This window comes from Mytilus californianus, unplaced genomic scaffold (assembly GCF_021869535.1).
Source record: "Mytilus californianus isolate M0D057914Y unplaced genomic scaffold, xbMytCali1.0.p SCAF_8, whole genome shotgun sequence".
NCBI lineage: Eukaryota > Metazoa > Mollusca > Bivalvia > Mytilida > Mytilidae > Mytilus > Mytilus californianus.
In genome coordinates, this window is record NW_026262734.1 from 87,803,866 (window position 1) to 87,821,911 (window position 18,046).

General features: G+C 31.7%; 1 protein-coding gene across 1 annotated transcript; it reads left to right on the forward strand.

The window, feature by feature from the left end:
- Positions 1–2,277: 2,277 nt before the first annotated feature.
- On the forward strand, positions 2,278–15,821 carry LOC127710823 (uncharacterized). Its single transcript, XM_052216782.1, has 7 exons — positions 2,278–2,315; positions 3,044–3,152; positions 4,807–4,897; positions 6,700–6,808; positions 7,789–8,264; positions 10,683–10,747; positions 14,935–15,821. Exons 2-7 carry the CDS (start codon positions 3,084–3,086, stop codon positions 15,607–15,609), a joined length of 1,485 nt encoding a protein of 494 aa, XP_052072742.1. The 5' UTR covers positions 2,278–2,315; positions 3,044–3,083; the 3' UTR covers positions 15,610–15,821.
- The last annotated feature ends 2,225 nt before the right edge of the window (positions 15,822–18,046 follow it).

Below are 18,046 nucleotides of genomic sequence, written 5' to 3' on the forward strand. Positions count from 1 at the left end.
ATCGTGTGTTAAACATTTTTTTATTTAAGAAATGTATTCCTCGTGCATAATTCTGCTACCTTGTCCGGGTTTGGCTTTACTTTTGGTGATATTTGATTGAATCGGCTTTAAAATGATTATGTTATGTATTGAATTTTTAAATATTTTGGGCTAGCAATACTGAAGAAATATCGATTGTCGAAGTTCTCAACTGCTGGAGTTAGTTCGGTAAGGACTAAATTTGGCTCGAATATTAAGTCCATTGTTTCAAATTAAAAAAGAATCAAGTTTTTGAAAAGACACGTAAGACAGAGAAATATGTTTAAATAGCTTTTCTTATAAAACATTAATATTTTAGGTGTAATACCACCAAATCGTAGTACGTCACATCCTGTTGCATACGAAAAAGGTTCGAAAAAAAATATTCCCTAGAATTTGACACTTGTAGGAAATTAATCCTACATTTCATTGCAGTTAAACATTTCTGAGTCATAAACATATATCTTGGGAGTTTCAAAGCACCGTTCTATTTTTATTTGGTGTTTCTATAAAATATTTTGGAAACTTGAGGTTACATGGTTACTACAGCTTGTAAGCAGGAAAGAAAGGGTGGAAATTTGATTGGTTAACTTCCACATGTTCCAGTGATAAGTATTATCGTATATACAAATGAAATGTTATGTAAAAATTTGTCTGTAGTACTGTACAGGATAAAACTTTACTCGTGCCAAGTATTTCTTTATTTGAAACAAAGATAAATTCTGCACAATTTTTTGAAAAGTGCAAATTTAACAAAGACTAATAGGGGAAAAACAAAGGTGGCTTTACACCTGAAAACTCATTTATGCCAAAAGTAGAAATTTTTTGTGAAGCTTGACATTAACGTCTAAACGGCAACCAAATGTAAGCCTAGAAAACATACAGTACAATTCTGTAACTCCAAATAAATCAAAATGTTCACACAATACTTCTAGGGTCATCAATATCAAAGTATTCAAATATGACGATTCTTGCCATTTTCAGTTTTAATCTCAAGCCAAAAACACAAATTAATGTCCATGAATGTCATGTTTTTGAAAACTGAAGACGCGTGTTTTTTTGTTTTGTTTATTTGTTAGTTTAGTTGAAAAAAAGGAAAATGGCTTGAATATTCTGTTTCTTAATCGGTCTTTTTTATTGATTTTCTTACTTGTTTGAATAAAACCTCAATTTTCGCCACTAAAGTAAAAAGTTCTCTGTAAAGCCGTGGGTTAATTTCAAGTTTATGTTTAAAATATACAAGAGATTTATTAGCGAAAACAAGATATAATGAAATTACTATACATGGGGAAAATTATTCGTTCTTTGTGTTGTTGAGCACATAATGTACTGTATGTCGCTTCTCAGATACCTTGTTTCAAACGTGCAGATACTCAGTCGCAAAAGCGTCTTGTGTTGGTTTAAAATATCGACAATGAGCTCGAGGATCCCGACATATCATTTTTACTGTATCTGTCATATATTTCTAATGTATAATTATACATAACTTATGAATTCTCGATTAAAATAAGAAACAATATATATCATGTATTCATAATACATGCAATAGAAGCGGATGAGTTTTAATTGTGCCTACAGCCATCCAGGTGTAAAATTGATACACAAATAGGTAAACATCTAGAATTTTTAACAAAAAGAGCAATATTTAGAAGATTAGAACATTTATAAAAAATGGTTGATATGAACGTAATCGAGAATTCATGAACAAACGAAAAATGTATGATTTGGATTAAAATAAGAAACAATATATATGATGTATTCATAATACATGCAGTAGAAGCGGATGAGTTTTAATCGTGCCTACAGCCATCCAGGTGTAAAATTGATACACAAATAGGTAAACATCTAGAATATTTTACAAAGAGAGCATTTTTTTAGAAGCTTAGAACATATATAAAAAATGATTGACATGAACGTAATCGAGAATTTATGAGTTATGTCCAATAACCTCGATGTACAGAAAATATAAATAACAAACCTATTAACAGAGGCACACGATATGGATTGATATGTATTGATGACTCTTCAAATTGACTTAATATTGGTTTTTATTCTTCGTTGTTAACAAACTTTTCGACATAAATTTGACAAGTTAGTTCTTTGATTCTTTGAACTTTCAACTCAATTTGTATATTTACACGAACAATATTAATGTGGTCATTTTTTCGTAGTCATTGGTTTGATAGATTATCTCCTGTATATTAAACTTAAGTGAAAGTGAAACTTGAAAATTTATTTTTGGACTTCCTTTTAAATTTTAAATATTCTGTAATGGTGTATCAGTGACCGTCTTTGAGGTAAGGAAAATGATTTTTAAGCAGCTTTACTAAAATGTATTAGGTTGCTGTAGTAATTGATAATTTCGACGAACGCATTTGACAAAGCGTTTTTTTTCATTTCATGTTAGTTTGGATTCGTTGTAATATACAGAGAATAACAAAAATCACAGGTAGGAATTGTTAACCAGTCACCATTGTTGCCTTTGTGTCAAGCTTTTCAATATGATAACATAGAGTCTGTTTAATATAAGATTAGTTTTTAATGGCAAACATATTTTGTAGCAGATTTAAACATATACTGGTACTATAAGGGGGAGGGGAGTACATACTATAGAAGATTCCTTAGTCATTTTTATAACGGTGACATTTTTCATGATATCTTTATTTTAACATCAAGGTAATAGCGAAAGGTTAAAACGACAACTGTTATCTTATGTGTTGCTGTTCAAAGGTATAGATAAACCAACCACTTTGAAAAAAGACATTTAAATTTTTGAATTTGCAAGGTCACATAATAAACGATAATCAACAATTGAATAATACTATGACACCTGACACAAAATCAAACATAGCGGGGTAAGATACGTTGACGATAGGATAAGCGTCTCCTGTCTTTACATGCAATACCGCCATACGAGTTCGCCGTCAGTCAAAATTTCACAATAGAAAAACATCACTTTCTATGACTTGTAGAAAATCGCATAACCGAAAGCCTTTTCATCAGAAAATACGACATTTCTTTACAGTAGGAAGTAATCCATCAGTGATACACAATACCAACGAAGAATGGAGAAAACAGCTCAATCCAATAAGGACAAAAATAACACACCACGTGAAACAAAAAGGAAATTAAAGGTAAATATAGTGTGTACATGATAGTGAAAGGCTCATTTTGGACTTGCATATTACATACATAACTTTTTATATCTTACGGAGAGCAACAAGTTGTAGGACAAATTTCAAAGCCATTCCTATTAAATCAGTTTTTGCTGAGCATATATTTAATAAGATTCACATAAAACTAAAGGTAAAACTCATATAGGAATCAATATACAGTTGCAGTTTAAAAATACGCGTCCATAAAATTATGGAATACAAAAATTCTTAAAGACTTAACAACACTGTCGTGTTAGTTGATATATTTTCATTGATAACCGATGAGAGCATTTCCGTTTATTCCCAATAGGGCTTGTTTAAGGACATATCAGTTTGCTTAAATGAATACGAATAGAGGAAGCATACATTTAATTGATATTCATGACACAGCAAGATACACATTTACTTACTTTTCCTCTGCTTTGAATGCGTTGTTGTGATCATGTTTTGAGTTTTTGACTATTTGAACGCGTATTCCAATCTTTAAGTACATTGAAGAAAACAGAAGTGTATACAATCCACTCTTGTAATATGTTGGTACAGCGAAAAACTGGTTTGATCAAGGGTTATATCTATGGTGTTCTTTGACTTTTCTAATTTGTCCTTTAAATACGCATGACACTTGCTGCTGTAGATCTTATGTGTATGTCGTATTCCTAATTGATTTCCTCTATTTTGAACGTTTAGAAAGCTAAAACATGGTACTTCTGAACACTACGCATATGAGACAGTATATTCGAAGCTTTTGTATATTGTAAAATTGTTTGTTATCGTATAACGTTTATCTAAATATTCAAAACGATGATTCTGTGATGTTTCTAGAGTTATGATGATCATGGATTGAAGGTTTTTTTTATACATCTAAAATAAACAGTATGTTTTAAATATTATTACGGACGTTTGCAGTCTAATGACATTTCAAGATCGTTCGCGTTTTAAATTATCCCTTCAATCTTGTCACCTGTCACTACAACTATACAAAATATGATCTAATGATGTTTAACAAATTTGTATGTGTATGGGTGCATTAGGTTTATTAAAACATAAGACATAATATTTTTGTTTAAATATTGTTTAGGTTATTGAAACATTATGACATATTATTATACAAATCTTAAGTGTTTGTAATTACCCTTCCATGTTGCCACCAGTCACTACAACTACAACTAAAATAGTTTGCCAAAATTTAAAAACAGTTTCTAGATTAGGAAAACTACCATCTTTCCAGTTAATCCAAAAACTAGAAGGATTTTTGATACATCCAATTATCGGATGATAAAGTATAATGTGTCGCAGTTAATCTGTAGTCTACTCTTAGTGGGGGAGATTAGTATTTTGGTTTGGTTAAATTGCGGGAACAAAAGTTTTCCTTACATACATGTAAGATCAGTTAAAAAGTGTTTATCAAAGCAAACGAAGCAAACACACACAAAAAAAGAAAAAAAAAGAAAACGTATATTATACATGTTATATAAATACAAACATTTAAATGACAATTAGTGTATCATTATATTTCTCCACTTAAATAAATCAGAGTTGCTCCAAGCTGTTCATATTCCAACACCAACGAAAGTAGTAGAAATTCAATCGTTTAATTTAGTGACACTCATACATGTATAAAAGTCTTCTATAGATACAAAATGAGCAATGTCCATCTCTCAAAAGATCTAAAGTGGACGAAAAAGGTGGTACGACTAAAACTGCAAAAGGATTGACAAAAAGAGGTAAGTATCCACGCATTTTGATATGATTCTTCTATAACTTGAAACGTTGTAGTGGTTCGCCTTACTGCAATGGTTTGTAAAGTACATCGAATGTAAGTTATACACAGGCACAAGTATAAATAAAAAACAAGTGTAGTTTACCGATGTTAAAAAAATCAATTAAGACTAAACAATTAAGCAGGAACCTGTGATATAGTAGTTGTCGTTGATTGCTGTATTTCATATGCGATTTTCATTTATTGTTTTGAATATAAATTAGGACGTTGTTTTTCTCGTTTGCAATGTTTTCAATTCTTTCAAGTCGATGCCTTTTATAGCTCACTATACAGTATGAATGTGTCTAATTATTGAATGGCGTACAATGACCTGTAGTTAATTAAATCAACGTCCTTTTGTCTCTGATGATAATTGTTTCATTGGCATCATATCAGATCTTCTTATTTTGATAAACCAAGGTTTTAAAAAATGAAGGAATCACATGAACTTTGGAAGCAGCATGACCAGGTGTCTTTTACTATGCATGCATCACATGCCATGAAAATCGACTCTCAGTCGGATTTTCACAATCGGAAAAACGACACAATCGTTTAAATAAACTCATCGTAGATACCAGGAATTTACAGATCAGATGGCCATTTTGATATCTAAATATCCAAGCCCCTTAAAAACAATTTGATATTGAGTTCCGACACTGATAGATCGTATCGGACACCGATTCGCGATGGTGACCGTACAACGTTTAAAGTGTCAAATTAAGTCATATTTCTTATTTACTCTGTTAAAGCAGTTGATATGTCAGGAGCACGCTCCTACTAATGATGTCAGAGTTCTGTGAAAATGCGAGAGTGTAACGTATTAATTGAGAATTCAGAAATAGCAAGTTGACAATTGGAAAGTTGATGTTCGAAATTAGTCATCTGTGTAAAAATTAAGGTTAAGATCAAGGTGTGAAGCAAACCTTCTATTTCGGTAGTATCCTTAATCTCAATTTCACTGGAGTATATGAGATGCAGGTTTTGACTGAAATTTAAATCGGAAAAGTTCAAACCCGAACACTTGAAAGCCATTGATATATAAGATCTAAACACGCAAACGCTAAATGACCAACATACGCAAAATGTACATTAAAAGATAGACAAATTCATCTAAAGTCAGTTTTTAAAAGCGGTCGAACATATTTCCTGTGAGCGAACACCAAGCACATCTGTGAAATAAACATCTTTCGCCGCCAGTGAGTAAATAACTAATTCCGTCGATTGATGCAGAATGTATTAAAGCCAATCTGACAGCGATGAAGAGTTGATAAGGGAAAACATGGAAAATGCAACGCTAATTGAATAACTAAGAACAGACATAAGTTGTCGCAAAGGAAAAAAGAATTATATGACATACTGAGATATAATTATTATCAGGAATATACAAAGTTTTTGATGTTAAAAGCATGTTTCACTCATACAATTTTGTAATTATGCTGAAGATAAGGCTGCAACTCAGGCAGAAAAGGTGAAATTGTTTGGAATTTTAAACTGAAATAACATAACTCCAAATACCCCCTCTAAAAAAAACGAAAGATGATACGACAAATGGTGAGGCTGCAAGGGAAGAACTCACTACTACTTTGTAAGGCTATTCTGAAGTTTCTTGAAATATATTCATTGTTAACTTCTTGACTTGAAATTTTGCCATCACACCATGGGATTTTTATTTACATAGCTCTTTACTCAAGGTTCCCCGTGCATTGCTTACACATATGATAGAAATAATTCACTAATATATTAAATTATTAATTTTTATTTTACTAGTTACTCAACCAATTTATGAACTAGCAGGACAGTCAAGTGAAGATTGCTTAGAAGAGCATCCTGTTTTTAACAAATGGGTGGAGGAAAATCTTCCGTCTCAACATCAAAAGTATGCAGTATGTTGTTTGCTTCGATCGAAAATTATAAACTATACTTCATGATATGATAATAATAGAATTAGCATGAAAAGCAATTTTGGAACAAATTCCAGACAAAATGTTTTTCGAAAATGTACAATTGTGTGCTTATTTGCTGAAACTTTCGCTAAGAGGTAATTTTCTTTTATTTCAAATACATAAAATTTCCCATCCTGAGGGAAAAGTTTAAACAAATCAACAAAGTCGATTTGAATGCATTGAAAGCGCAAAAAAATAAACTACCCGCGAAAATATCCACGTATACAGTTTACGTATACAACTTTAGAAATTGTTAGTGTAGAAATCGTTTTATTACAGGTTCCTTAACGTATCATGGCCGTTCGTTGTAAAAACGAAGACATGGAACTCAATACAGTTTGCTCTTGAACTATCGTAAAACCGCATGATCACACTTTGCATAATACATAAAATATGAGCTTTGATATTTGGTGCTTTAAGTGAAATAAGTAAATCGTAAACTAAAGTTTAATGGGCTAAGTTCTGCTTACCACTTGATGCTTTCGTTTTCCCGTTCGTTCCATTCACTGTAGTCCCCACTATATGAGCTAAAACGGAAACTGTTTCCAAAAATAATAAAGCGTAAATCTTTAAATAAATATAATCCACTCGTTTAGTGCATTAATACATTTTTACACTATTCATTTACGTACATGCCACATTATAGGTAAGTGCCTGAAATTTATATTCCAAAAGGAATTCTAATCATAATGAACAAAGCACGAAATATAAAAAAAGAGAATGAATGAGTACAACCATGTACACTGTGTACACTCCTTTACGCATCTCCATAGAAATATTGCCTGATTGCATGTCACATACTATCCGATATCTTAACTCAAAAGATTTCTTATCTAATTCAGAAAACTCAAATAATCTTTGTAGATATACATCCGAATATTCATATGTATGTATGGCATTTACTTCTCTGCAGATCAAAAGGGGTTTACTGGATTTCCATTGAACGGCGACATGACAACGGTTTATACGAAACTAAAAGCATGTCTAACATCCGTGCAGTACAGTCTGCCTTCGAGGGTACCAAGATAGTCAATAGTAAAACTTTGAAAAAGCTTGCTGAAAAGCATTCATTGACCAATGGGAAATGGATGTTCCATGGAGAAACGGGAAACGAAATCGATCGACTCTGGAGAACTGTTGCAGATGGTGTAATAAGGGGAATAATTCCTACTTTTTCTGCAAAAGTTAGTGCTGCTGGTAAAGAGAATGAAAACCACGTAATTTGTATTTACAATAACAACTTCCAAAATGAAGCAGATGTTTTTGCTTTAAGAGATGGCATCAGGAATGCTAGGATTGACAATCCATTGAAGTACAAGGCAAATATATATACGCATTTGGGAATATGTCGCCAAAACAAATGGGGGATAGATCCAGTCCTGCATCGAGGTAGGCTATGTATTTTATATTCAGTCATTTATTATGTAAAATCTAAATAATGTTTTTTGGTTCCAACTTCCATCACCAGCGATGGGCATTTATTCAAATTACTGTTACAGACCGTTCCACTCTCATTCTAATTAATTTTCGATGGTTAACGATATTTTGGTCCTTTTTTAGAAAGATTATATCTAGAAAACGCCTTTCTTATATTTTTTGATTTTTGAAAGAGGTTAGATTATTTGCTTAAAATTAACCGTTATTTGGTATAAAAATCATCGTTTAATTACATTAAAGTATACAATATTATAACAATCATGTGTGCCCGTGACTAATATGGAATAACAGTTCCACCTGTCATGAACTATTGCTATTAAGTTTGCATATGGAGGTTAATGTTAATCAAAGATCAGATCAATTGACCGATAAAAGGAGAAAAAGTGATCGAATTCCTATTTCATTCGATCAGAATTTACTGAAAAAGTATTAACACACGTTATTCAAGCTCAAATGCTATGTCATCATGGCTCATCATCGCAAAAAATAGTCTCAACCTATACTATGTTTGAATCCTATCATGTAGAACCCAGCGGTTAGATAAATATAGCAAAGACAAATACTTTGATAGATGAAATTGTCAACACATGTCAAATTGATCATTTGATACGACATAGACACTTTCTTCATAGAATAGTTTTTTTTTTTCTTTTTCTTTTTCTTTCAATGAACACGACTATTTAGATATGTAAGATCTTCGAAAATCATTTTAGTTTAGTACACATGGCAATTTCATTTATGACAAAAACAAACTTATCTTTGTTTAGTATTGCATTGTATTTTTTAAAAGGATATATATTTTTTTTAATTTTCACTAGAGAACTTTGACTGTAAAAACTGGGACATAATTTGTTGACGAGATTTGACACTGAAAAAAAAACTTATCTTTGTTTAGTATTGCATTGAATTGTTTAAAAGGAGATATATTTTTTTTAATTTTCACTAGAGAACTTTGACTGTAAAAACTTGGACATAATATGTTGACGGGCTTTGACCCTGACTGACTAATGACGATAATATACATCTTTACATTACCAATTCTTGGGAATAGTATACTCAAAATATATTATGTCCTAGCCAATTCGAAACAGTTTTAAAAATATAATGACTGGAAATTTTCTTGTATATAATAACAATACTGTAAAAACATTTAGCTATTTCCGAAATGATAAAATAAACAATTATACAGAAACTTAAGTTTTTTAAAACTGTACAGAATAAGGCAATTGCGATTATAATTTTCTTTCTTTTTTTCTATTTTATTATCACTAACAATAAAACGAACTTTCACTTAAAAAATACTCAAATGTGTTATTTTTACAAACAAATTTAAAAAAAAAAACAGTGTTTTATTCGTTAAATCTTAAAAAAAGTATAATTTCATTCAATATTTGTTTTGTTGATCACAAATTGTTTTTGCTAATTGTTTTTTTATTTTAATAATCATGCATTTGATTACTGGTCAAAGGTATTTGTGTTTTAATATATTTTTTAGCAATGAATGAGTTGTCTTTTATTTTTGTCTAATACAATATTGACTCTTTGATTATGTATGTTCAGCGAATAGTATTCCTTCTTTGTTTTGATCATGTTAATAATGTAGAACTATTTAATTGATTCCAAAATTATAAAATAAACAACAAGACAGAAATTAAAAGTTTATATTAGAACAAAAAACGGCAATTGCAAATATTATTTTTTTCTTTTTTTGGTTTTATTTTCTTACTATTAACAGAGATGTACAATCAAGGAAACAATTTCAAAATATATAATATCACCTTTTGTCCTGTGACTTAATGTCCAACACTTTGTGTGGGTTTTTTTTCAAGAAATATATTCTTCTGTAAAATTGTTTTTATTGAGGAAACAAGTTATACTAGATAAAAGTTATCCCTGTCCATTTCATAAAATTTCATAAAAACATGAATATGTTTCGTTACAGAAGTGTGCCTACATGCAATGGGGTAATAGATAAGAACGGCGGCTTTGGTGGCCATAAATCACTGACCATTTCACAACGCTTTAAATTACTTCACAACCTGGAAATGTCTCTTTAATTCGAAATGACACATTTTATTTTGTTTTGTTTTAAACTTAAAAATAAAACGTTATTTACGATCGTTTGGAATATTCGGTAAATTTACATAGCCGTTGACATCTTTCTGTTCAAATCTTCCAAAGTTTCGCTAAATCTCGTTGAACAAGTAATAAGGTCACATCATAAGGACAAACCTACGAGATTCTAATCCTGTTAGTATAATAGTCCCAGGTAAAAGTCATAACATAATAAGTTTAAATGCAGATAACAATGAAATTTACTTCAAGTTTAATAGTTTCATGCATAATTGAGAAAACAAATATGCTTTTCAGACGAAAGTAGACAGTTTGAATCATTATATGACTCATCATACGACAAAGAAGCTAGCAAATCAGCTGTAAGTATAAATGTAGCTAATTGTTTTGTTATACCAATCAAGCAATCAAAACTAAAATTTACAAGGCAAGTGTTTTAATGTGTTAACACAATACCACGTGAGTATTGTAATGTATGGTTTTATACTATATTGTCTAAAAGTGTCTGAGATCAAACTACCAATACAGACACGATTCATGTCTATGCTTGCTATATGTACTAAATATATTCTGTTTCAAACTTTTGACAAGAAATTAGAAGTTTACCAAACACATTACATGAAGGAATAGATGCTAAAAAGACTCTTTCCATTATTAGGAAATCTCTATTTTTAACCACAAACCATATCGTAGCACACATAGTCTCATATTTCTTTGAATTGTATTTCTGGTATTTGTTGAAAACATATCAGAAATATGGTAACCCGTTACAATGTTAACGGGTGTCTTTGGATTTCAATTTGTATGAATATTGTACAATTTGTTTATTAAAGTAAAACATTTATTTGGTAATATAAAATAAGAAATTAGTTCTTATAAAATGCAGGGGAAAGAAAAGGTGTCGACACTGATTGGTATAAAGGATTTTTATTGATTTCAAGAAGGCAAATTATAGGCATTTTGCATGAACTGATTAAACACTATTGCTTCTGCACCCATTTATATTGAGATTATCAATGTATAGAAGGGTAACACAAATACTGGAAATTATAATAGGAAGGCATATTTGAACTGTTGCTCAGATAAGAAGACCGTATTTTTGTACTACCAAACTTCCTGGAACCAGTGTGCTCTAATATCCAAATAAAAGTATTTCATGCAATGATTGTCACTTTATTCTATCTTTAAACAAAATAGTAATAAATGCTTGACAATGCAGAATTTAACAACACAGAAGAATTAGGGATTTCAATTTGTGTTTTTATTCTTAACAAAATGATGAACACAAGACTCAAAATGACACACAAATTAACAATTATAGGTCACCGTACGGCATTCAACAATGAGCAAAGCCCATACCGAATAGTCAGTTATAAAAGGCCCCGAAATGATAAATGTAAAACTATTCAAACGAGAAAACAAACGGCCTGATTCATGTTCAACATAATGAAAGAAAAACAAATATGATATACATCAACAAACGACAACCACTTAATTACAGGCTCCTGACTTAGATAAAGGCAACAGTAGTATACCGCTATTCGAAATTCATAAATCGATTGAGAAAAAAACAAATCCGGGTTACAAACTAAAACTGAGGGAAACACATCAAATATAAGAGGAGAAACAACGACACAACAGAAACACAAAACTAAAATGCAACACACATAGAAACGAACTTTGATATAACAATGGCCATTTTCCTGACTTGGTACAGGACATTTTAAGAAAAAAATGGTGGGTTGAACCTGGTTGTGTGGCTAGCCAAACCTCCCGCTTTGATGGCAACGTTAAATATAAAATTAAAATTACAAGATTACATGAGAGAACTACAATACAAATAATTGGGAGAACATACAGGACAGAGACACACACAAATAATAGCTTCAAAAGGTACCAGGCTTATAATTTAATACGCCAGACAGGCACATACAGAATGTGGAGGGGTTACATGTTAGCAGGCGCCCAACATTCCCCTTAATTTGGGACAGTTGTGTAACAATACAAAATATGAACAAACTATAAAAAACAGTTGAAAAATGCTTAAGGTGTCAGACCACCAATTACTCCCTCCAAATTAGAATTTGACAGATAATATAGCCTAATGTAAACAGTGCATAAACTCTCCGCAATCCCATTTATTGTCTCAAATGAAAGTTTTCTACCTTAAATTATATTGACTGATAGTAAGTAAAAACAGTTTAATGACCATAACTGCGCTTTTGATCAATTAATAGTCCCATTACTGAAACCTGGTGAAAAAGGGGGGTCATTATTTCTTGACTCTTCAAAACCTTGGATTTTTTACTAAACTCATTGTACAAATAGTGGAAAGTCTTTAAAGCAGTAGGACAAACGAGAAAAAATCAACCAAACCTGATCTTGACATTGAAAGTTTATGTTCCTGTAGTCCAAAATGAAATTTTCATGTATGTTCTATTAAAGTTATACATTACGGTCATTTTAAATTGAGCTGTGAATATTGTAATTTAAGTCGCATTATGCTCAGATAGGATTGTTTTTTTAATACAAATTGACCAAGGATTAAGAATAAAGCACAACAAAAGATTTCTGATCAACTTCTTTTGCTCTTTAGGTGTCAGACCATCAATTACTCCCTCCAATTTAGAACGTATGTAAAAGTAGGCCTACTCGGACAAAAAATAGTGCATTTGATGTCATTGTTTACTTAAACTAACCAACAAATTTGCAAAAATGAAACTTTTGGTGAAAGAGGAATATATTTAGACCATTTTGAGCAAAAATTTACTTGTCTATGAGTTTGCATTAAACATTGATGATTAATGCGCTCCATAGTATACTAATTTAAAATTTCCAGAAAACCAGGCGTTATTTTTAGGGGTACCTCAGTTCGGAAGGTCTCTTCTTTCTTATAAGATTTTAAAGGTATGTTGAAAATTGGCATGTAGAAAGGTGATACCTGTACGATTCAGGATATACCTGTTTTCTATGAAGTTAAACTTAAGGTAAAATATTTAGAAAGCTGTGAAAATTGCAAAATTTGGTTGAACAGATAGGGATTTTTAATTGGTGGTCTGACACCTTAACTCATCAGATAGATACAAAGCAAAAACAAGTAACAAAAACACAGAATGGACGTAGCAGGGTACTTATACATCCCCAATGTCATTTATGACATTTGACCATGGTTCAAATTAAATGTCATTAAATTTTTAATATTTTCACATCATATTCATTTCATATATAATAATGTTTTTGGTTAATCATCAGTATTAACAACATGGACACATTTCTACATTAAAAAGGAAAATGGCACATTTTGGTTCCAAAAGCAGCCATCCTAGCATACTGAATCCAAAACATGTTGATAAGAAACATTTTGTGCATACAAAATATACATATAATTTGCCTTCACAAATAGAATGAAAATTACCCTTGACTGTTTTGTTTGTTAAGTATCATATTTCTGAAACATATAAAGAAATACCATTCAGTGAAATTTGGTTTTGCCTCAGAATAACTGCAAAGTAGTATTAGTAGCATAGTAGTTTTTGCTGCTAACATCCCCAAAATGTACGGAAAGTCCATTAACTACCAATTTTTCAGGGCATTTTCCCTAGTTTTATCACCTTATTTATAGTTTCAAGAAAAAAAAGTAATAATCCGTGCTAACCCCTCTATATAAATTGTAGGAGGTTATTATAGAGAACTGCTCTTAATTTGTTTCTTTCAAGATGAAAAAAATATGAAAAGATGTTAGAAAGTGAAACAGAACTATCTTTGTCTATTTTTATTATTAATCGTTGATATTCATACGTTAAATAGGCCACACAATAGAGATTTTCCTAAAAGTTGACAAAATATCAACCACATTTAGGCATATAATACATCAAGCACAGGGTTCAACAAACTAAAGATATGAGTCAGATTAATTATTGTTATACTAACAATATTAAACATCAGCCTTGTATGTAACGGCATGTATTGTACTATCAGCTTTTCATTTTGGGCAATAATGGGCCCTTATCAAAAACCTATTTCTGATCTGTCTTATGGTTAATTGAGACAGTACAGATCTTTAGATCATATTCAAATTTATTCTCATTCAAACAATTTATCATGCATTGTTACACACATAAAACGTAACAACGCAGTATACACTCTGCATACTCTATAAACATGATATTTGTATTATTTAGAACATAAGTATCCAATGAGCCTGTATTATCCATCTGATGTCGATGCTAAATGCCAACCCATTAAGAATGATTCATGACCCGCTGGTTTTGTGCTTTTCGACATTTATATAGTTTGTTTTCCGAGTGATGTTACTTTATCGTGCCTGCTAAAGGTAAAGTTTCAGATATAAGTGTTATATATGATCACGGAAAATAACATGTGTATTTTAGTATCATTACGAAAAAAGACTCAATTTTGTGTTTGTGGGTGTGTTTGTGTGAGCAGATGAGTTAATGGTAACTGCATCATTTGATTGAAATTTAGATTAACAAACATAAAAACTACAGGTATTTTGATTTACAAATTATGTTTTATTGAACATTTGCAGGTAGCTGGAATCACATTGAAAAGAAAGGACTCTCCTATACTCTCTATTTCTGGGCCAAGGGAGAAGTGTCACTATCCAATAACGCTCGGCACCAAAGCGATTTCACCTATACTTAGACACGGGAAAGACCATGACGATGTCAGAATATGCATTGTATTCCACGATGGGAACACTATTATGAGAGGGGTTTCTTTCGGGGATGCAGCCCGAAAATTTAAAAGAGAGTTACAAATAGGTTGCACATACAAATTTCGGTATTACCAAATTCAAGACAGTAAGAAAGAGCACAGCAACACCAAATATGAGATAACTCTTCGGGAAAATACTACCATCAAGACGATAGAAAAAGGGTATAATGAGATACCAAAAGTGAAAGGAAAGAAGATATCAGAAATTAATGAAATATATAAGAACTTGTTGGTTTCAACATTGAAAGTGAGAATTAGTAAAATTGGGGAGTTGTTTAGACCAAAAAAAAAATTTCTTCGAGAAGTATTCGTTAAAGATGAAACAGGAGAAATGAAGATGTTGATGTGGTCATATAAGAAAGCTCAGTTTCTTCATAGTGTTGGCGATCATGTCATACTGAGATATATGACCGTGAAGTACGATGACCAACATTGTTTCCTACTCAAATCTGATAACACGAGAATTGTAAGATGTCAGGCAAAGTAAAATGAAGCATGTTTAGACAATAACTACACATGCGTACACACATAAAAAAACATAACTATTATGAAGTTTAGAATACCATTTTTATTTGCATATTTGGATAGCTAAAGTTGACTCTACTTTCGTGCTGAACTTTTACTATGATTTAAGGAGCATTGGTTTTGAATGTGAACTTTCTTTATGAAATTAAAACTTCTTCTTTTTATGCTTTTTAATTGATATGTTATTTTTTTTTATATTGAAACATCAATAAGTAGGGAACAACAACAAATCTCAGGGTTGTCACAATTGTACTGACTGATATCAAGAAAAGGGGTAGTGCTATCAACATATGGCCGACATCAGTATTGGTAAATTCTAGCAAGTACTCTTTTGGCAGGTTTTGGCTGAAAATAACCACAGTTATTACGACAGTTTAAAGAAGCAGTTGTTGAGACTTTCACATTTATACAATTTTGTTTTTGAAATTAATACCAACCATTGGTTAGTTCAGATTGGTTTTAGTAGAATAAAGCATAGCATTTACATTGTCACTGTTCGACACAACAGGTGCAGTATAGCCAAATACCAAAAGAAAGTTGAACTGTTTTAGTTGAGTAAAGCATAGCTTTAACATTGTCACTGTTTGAAGCAACATGTAAAATTGAGAATGGAAATGGGGAATGTGTCAAAGAGACAACAACCCGACCATAGAACAGACAACAGCAGAAGGTCACCAACAGGTCTTCAATGCAGCGAGAAATTAAATTCCCGCACCCGGAGGCGTCCTTCAGCTGGCCCCTAAACAAATATATATACTAGTTCAGTAATAATGAATGTGCATTAGCGCCAACTACCAGAAGAAGGTTGAACTGTTTTAGTTGACTGAAACAAAAATCTCTAATTCACCTTTATCTATAGAAATTATCCGAGTCAAGCAATTTTCTAGTACTGAACATTTTTGCAGGTCACGGTAGCTACATGCAAACATTGAAATAAGAAAATTCCGAACTCCAAGGAAACTAGCAAAGCAGAAAGTCCCTTATCAAATGGCAAAATCAAAAGCTCAAAACACATAAAACGAATGAAAAACAACTGTCATATTTCGGACTTGGTACAGGCATTTCCTTATGTAGACAATGGTAGATTAAGAGTATTATCTTGCTAAGTAGTGAAAATCTTGACAGTTCAATATATTCAACACTTAATGATATGAGTTTAGGGATGGAAAACTGATATTTAACATTTTACTATATCAGGGGGAAAGCCACAACTGAGAAGGCTAACCTCTATTGCGCACTATGTGGTCTTACGGCATGAAAAGTAAAATATAAATGGTAGGGATGTGAGTCTGAACTGTGTTCAAGATATTAAACTATTTTAGATATGAAAAAGACGAAACATGTTCCCCTAGAACTAAAACTATACTCTCTACAAAGGTCTGATCAAGGCAAACGAGAAAAGAAATGGTTCAAATAGGAATCTGAACCATTTCAAGGAGATTTCACAATTAATTATATAACGCGGGTCGTGCATTAACCCTGCTTGGGCCAAATTCTAAGGTGCTTAGAAAAGCTCACAACATTGCAAAGATACATAAACATATTTAAAAGTTGCTTAAATCATTTTAACCTGTTTGTCACTTGTTAAGTTCAGGGGTTAACTTTTATATTATGAGCATTGTCTTGATGGGGAGGGGGGGGGGGGGGGAGAGGGGGGAACCAATATACTAATTACCATATCCTTGTGATAAAGGATAGAAAGGATGAATTCCAGACACGAAAATGTCCTGACATCATCTTTATTACCCGAGGTCAAAGGACTACAACAAATGAAGATCTAGAGAAAAAGTATCACATCGGTCAATAGTCATGATAGTAATAAACTTTCATAGCAAATTTTATAAGTCAATGTCAAAGAATACAACTTTTTAGGCATCGAAAAGGTAGTAATATAATTTCCTTACTATAAGGAGAAAGAATGCTGCATAAGTGGATACAGTTTGCCCTGGGACATACTGACTTTTCATAATTTGTCTGCAAGGATTCCAAAAAATTAATGTGAATAAAGCCAGGTACTCTTTAAAACTTCTGTAGCGTTCCCTCGACATGGGTCAAACAACAATGTTACTCTTTTTGTGTATTTGACAGTATAATGGTAAACACGACATAGTTTATAATCGTATGATGCCAATCTTAATACATTCTTCGTGGGTTTTGACATAATCTTCATCAAATAAGCTTAGGACAAAGTTTTGGAAGCCAAATCTGTAAAACCTACTAGCTAATCCAAAACAAATTGACCAGTTGGTAAACAAAAAAAACACAAACCTTCCGAAGGTCAAGCTAACCAGATAGAGTCACAACCTTACTTTAAGTGCAATTGCATACTATTTCAACGTTTAATTTACAATGAAAATGTATAAACCTACAATTAAAATACTGGTTACTTTTTGGACGAT

What these genes read in the sequence shown, in the direction of transcription:
- LOC127710823 (XM_052216782.1), top strand. Translation starts at nt 3,084, where the DNA reads ATGGAGAAAACAGCTCAATCCAATAAGGACAAAAATAACACACCACGT. An exon ending in AAAAGGATTGACAAAAAGAG is followed by an intron (nt 4,898 to 6,699) that starts GTAAGTATCCAC and finishes TTATTTTACTAG; the next exon opens with TTACTCAACCAATTTATGAA. An exon ending in CTTCCGTCTCAACATCAAAA is followed by an intron (nt 6,809 to 7,788) that starts GTATGCAGTATG and finishes ACTTCTCTGCAG; the next exon opens with ATCAAAAGGGGTTTACTGGA.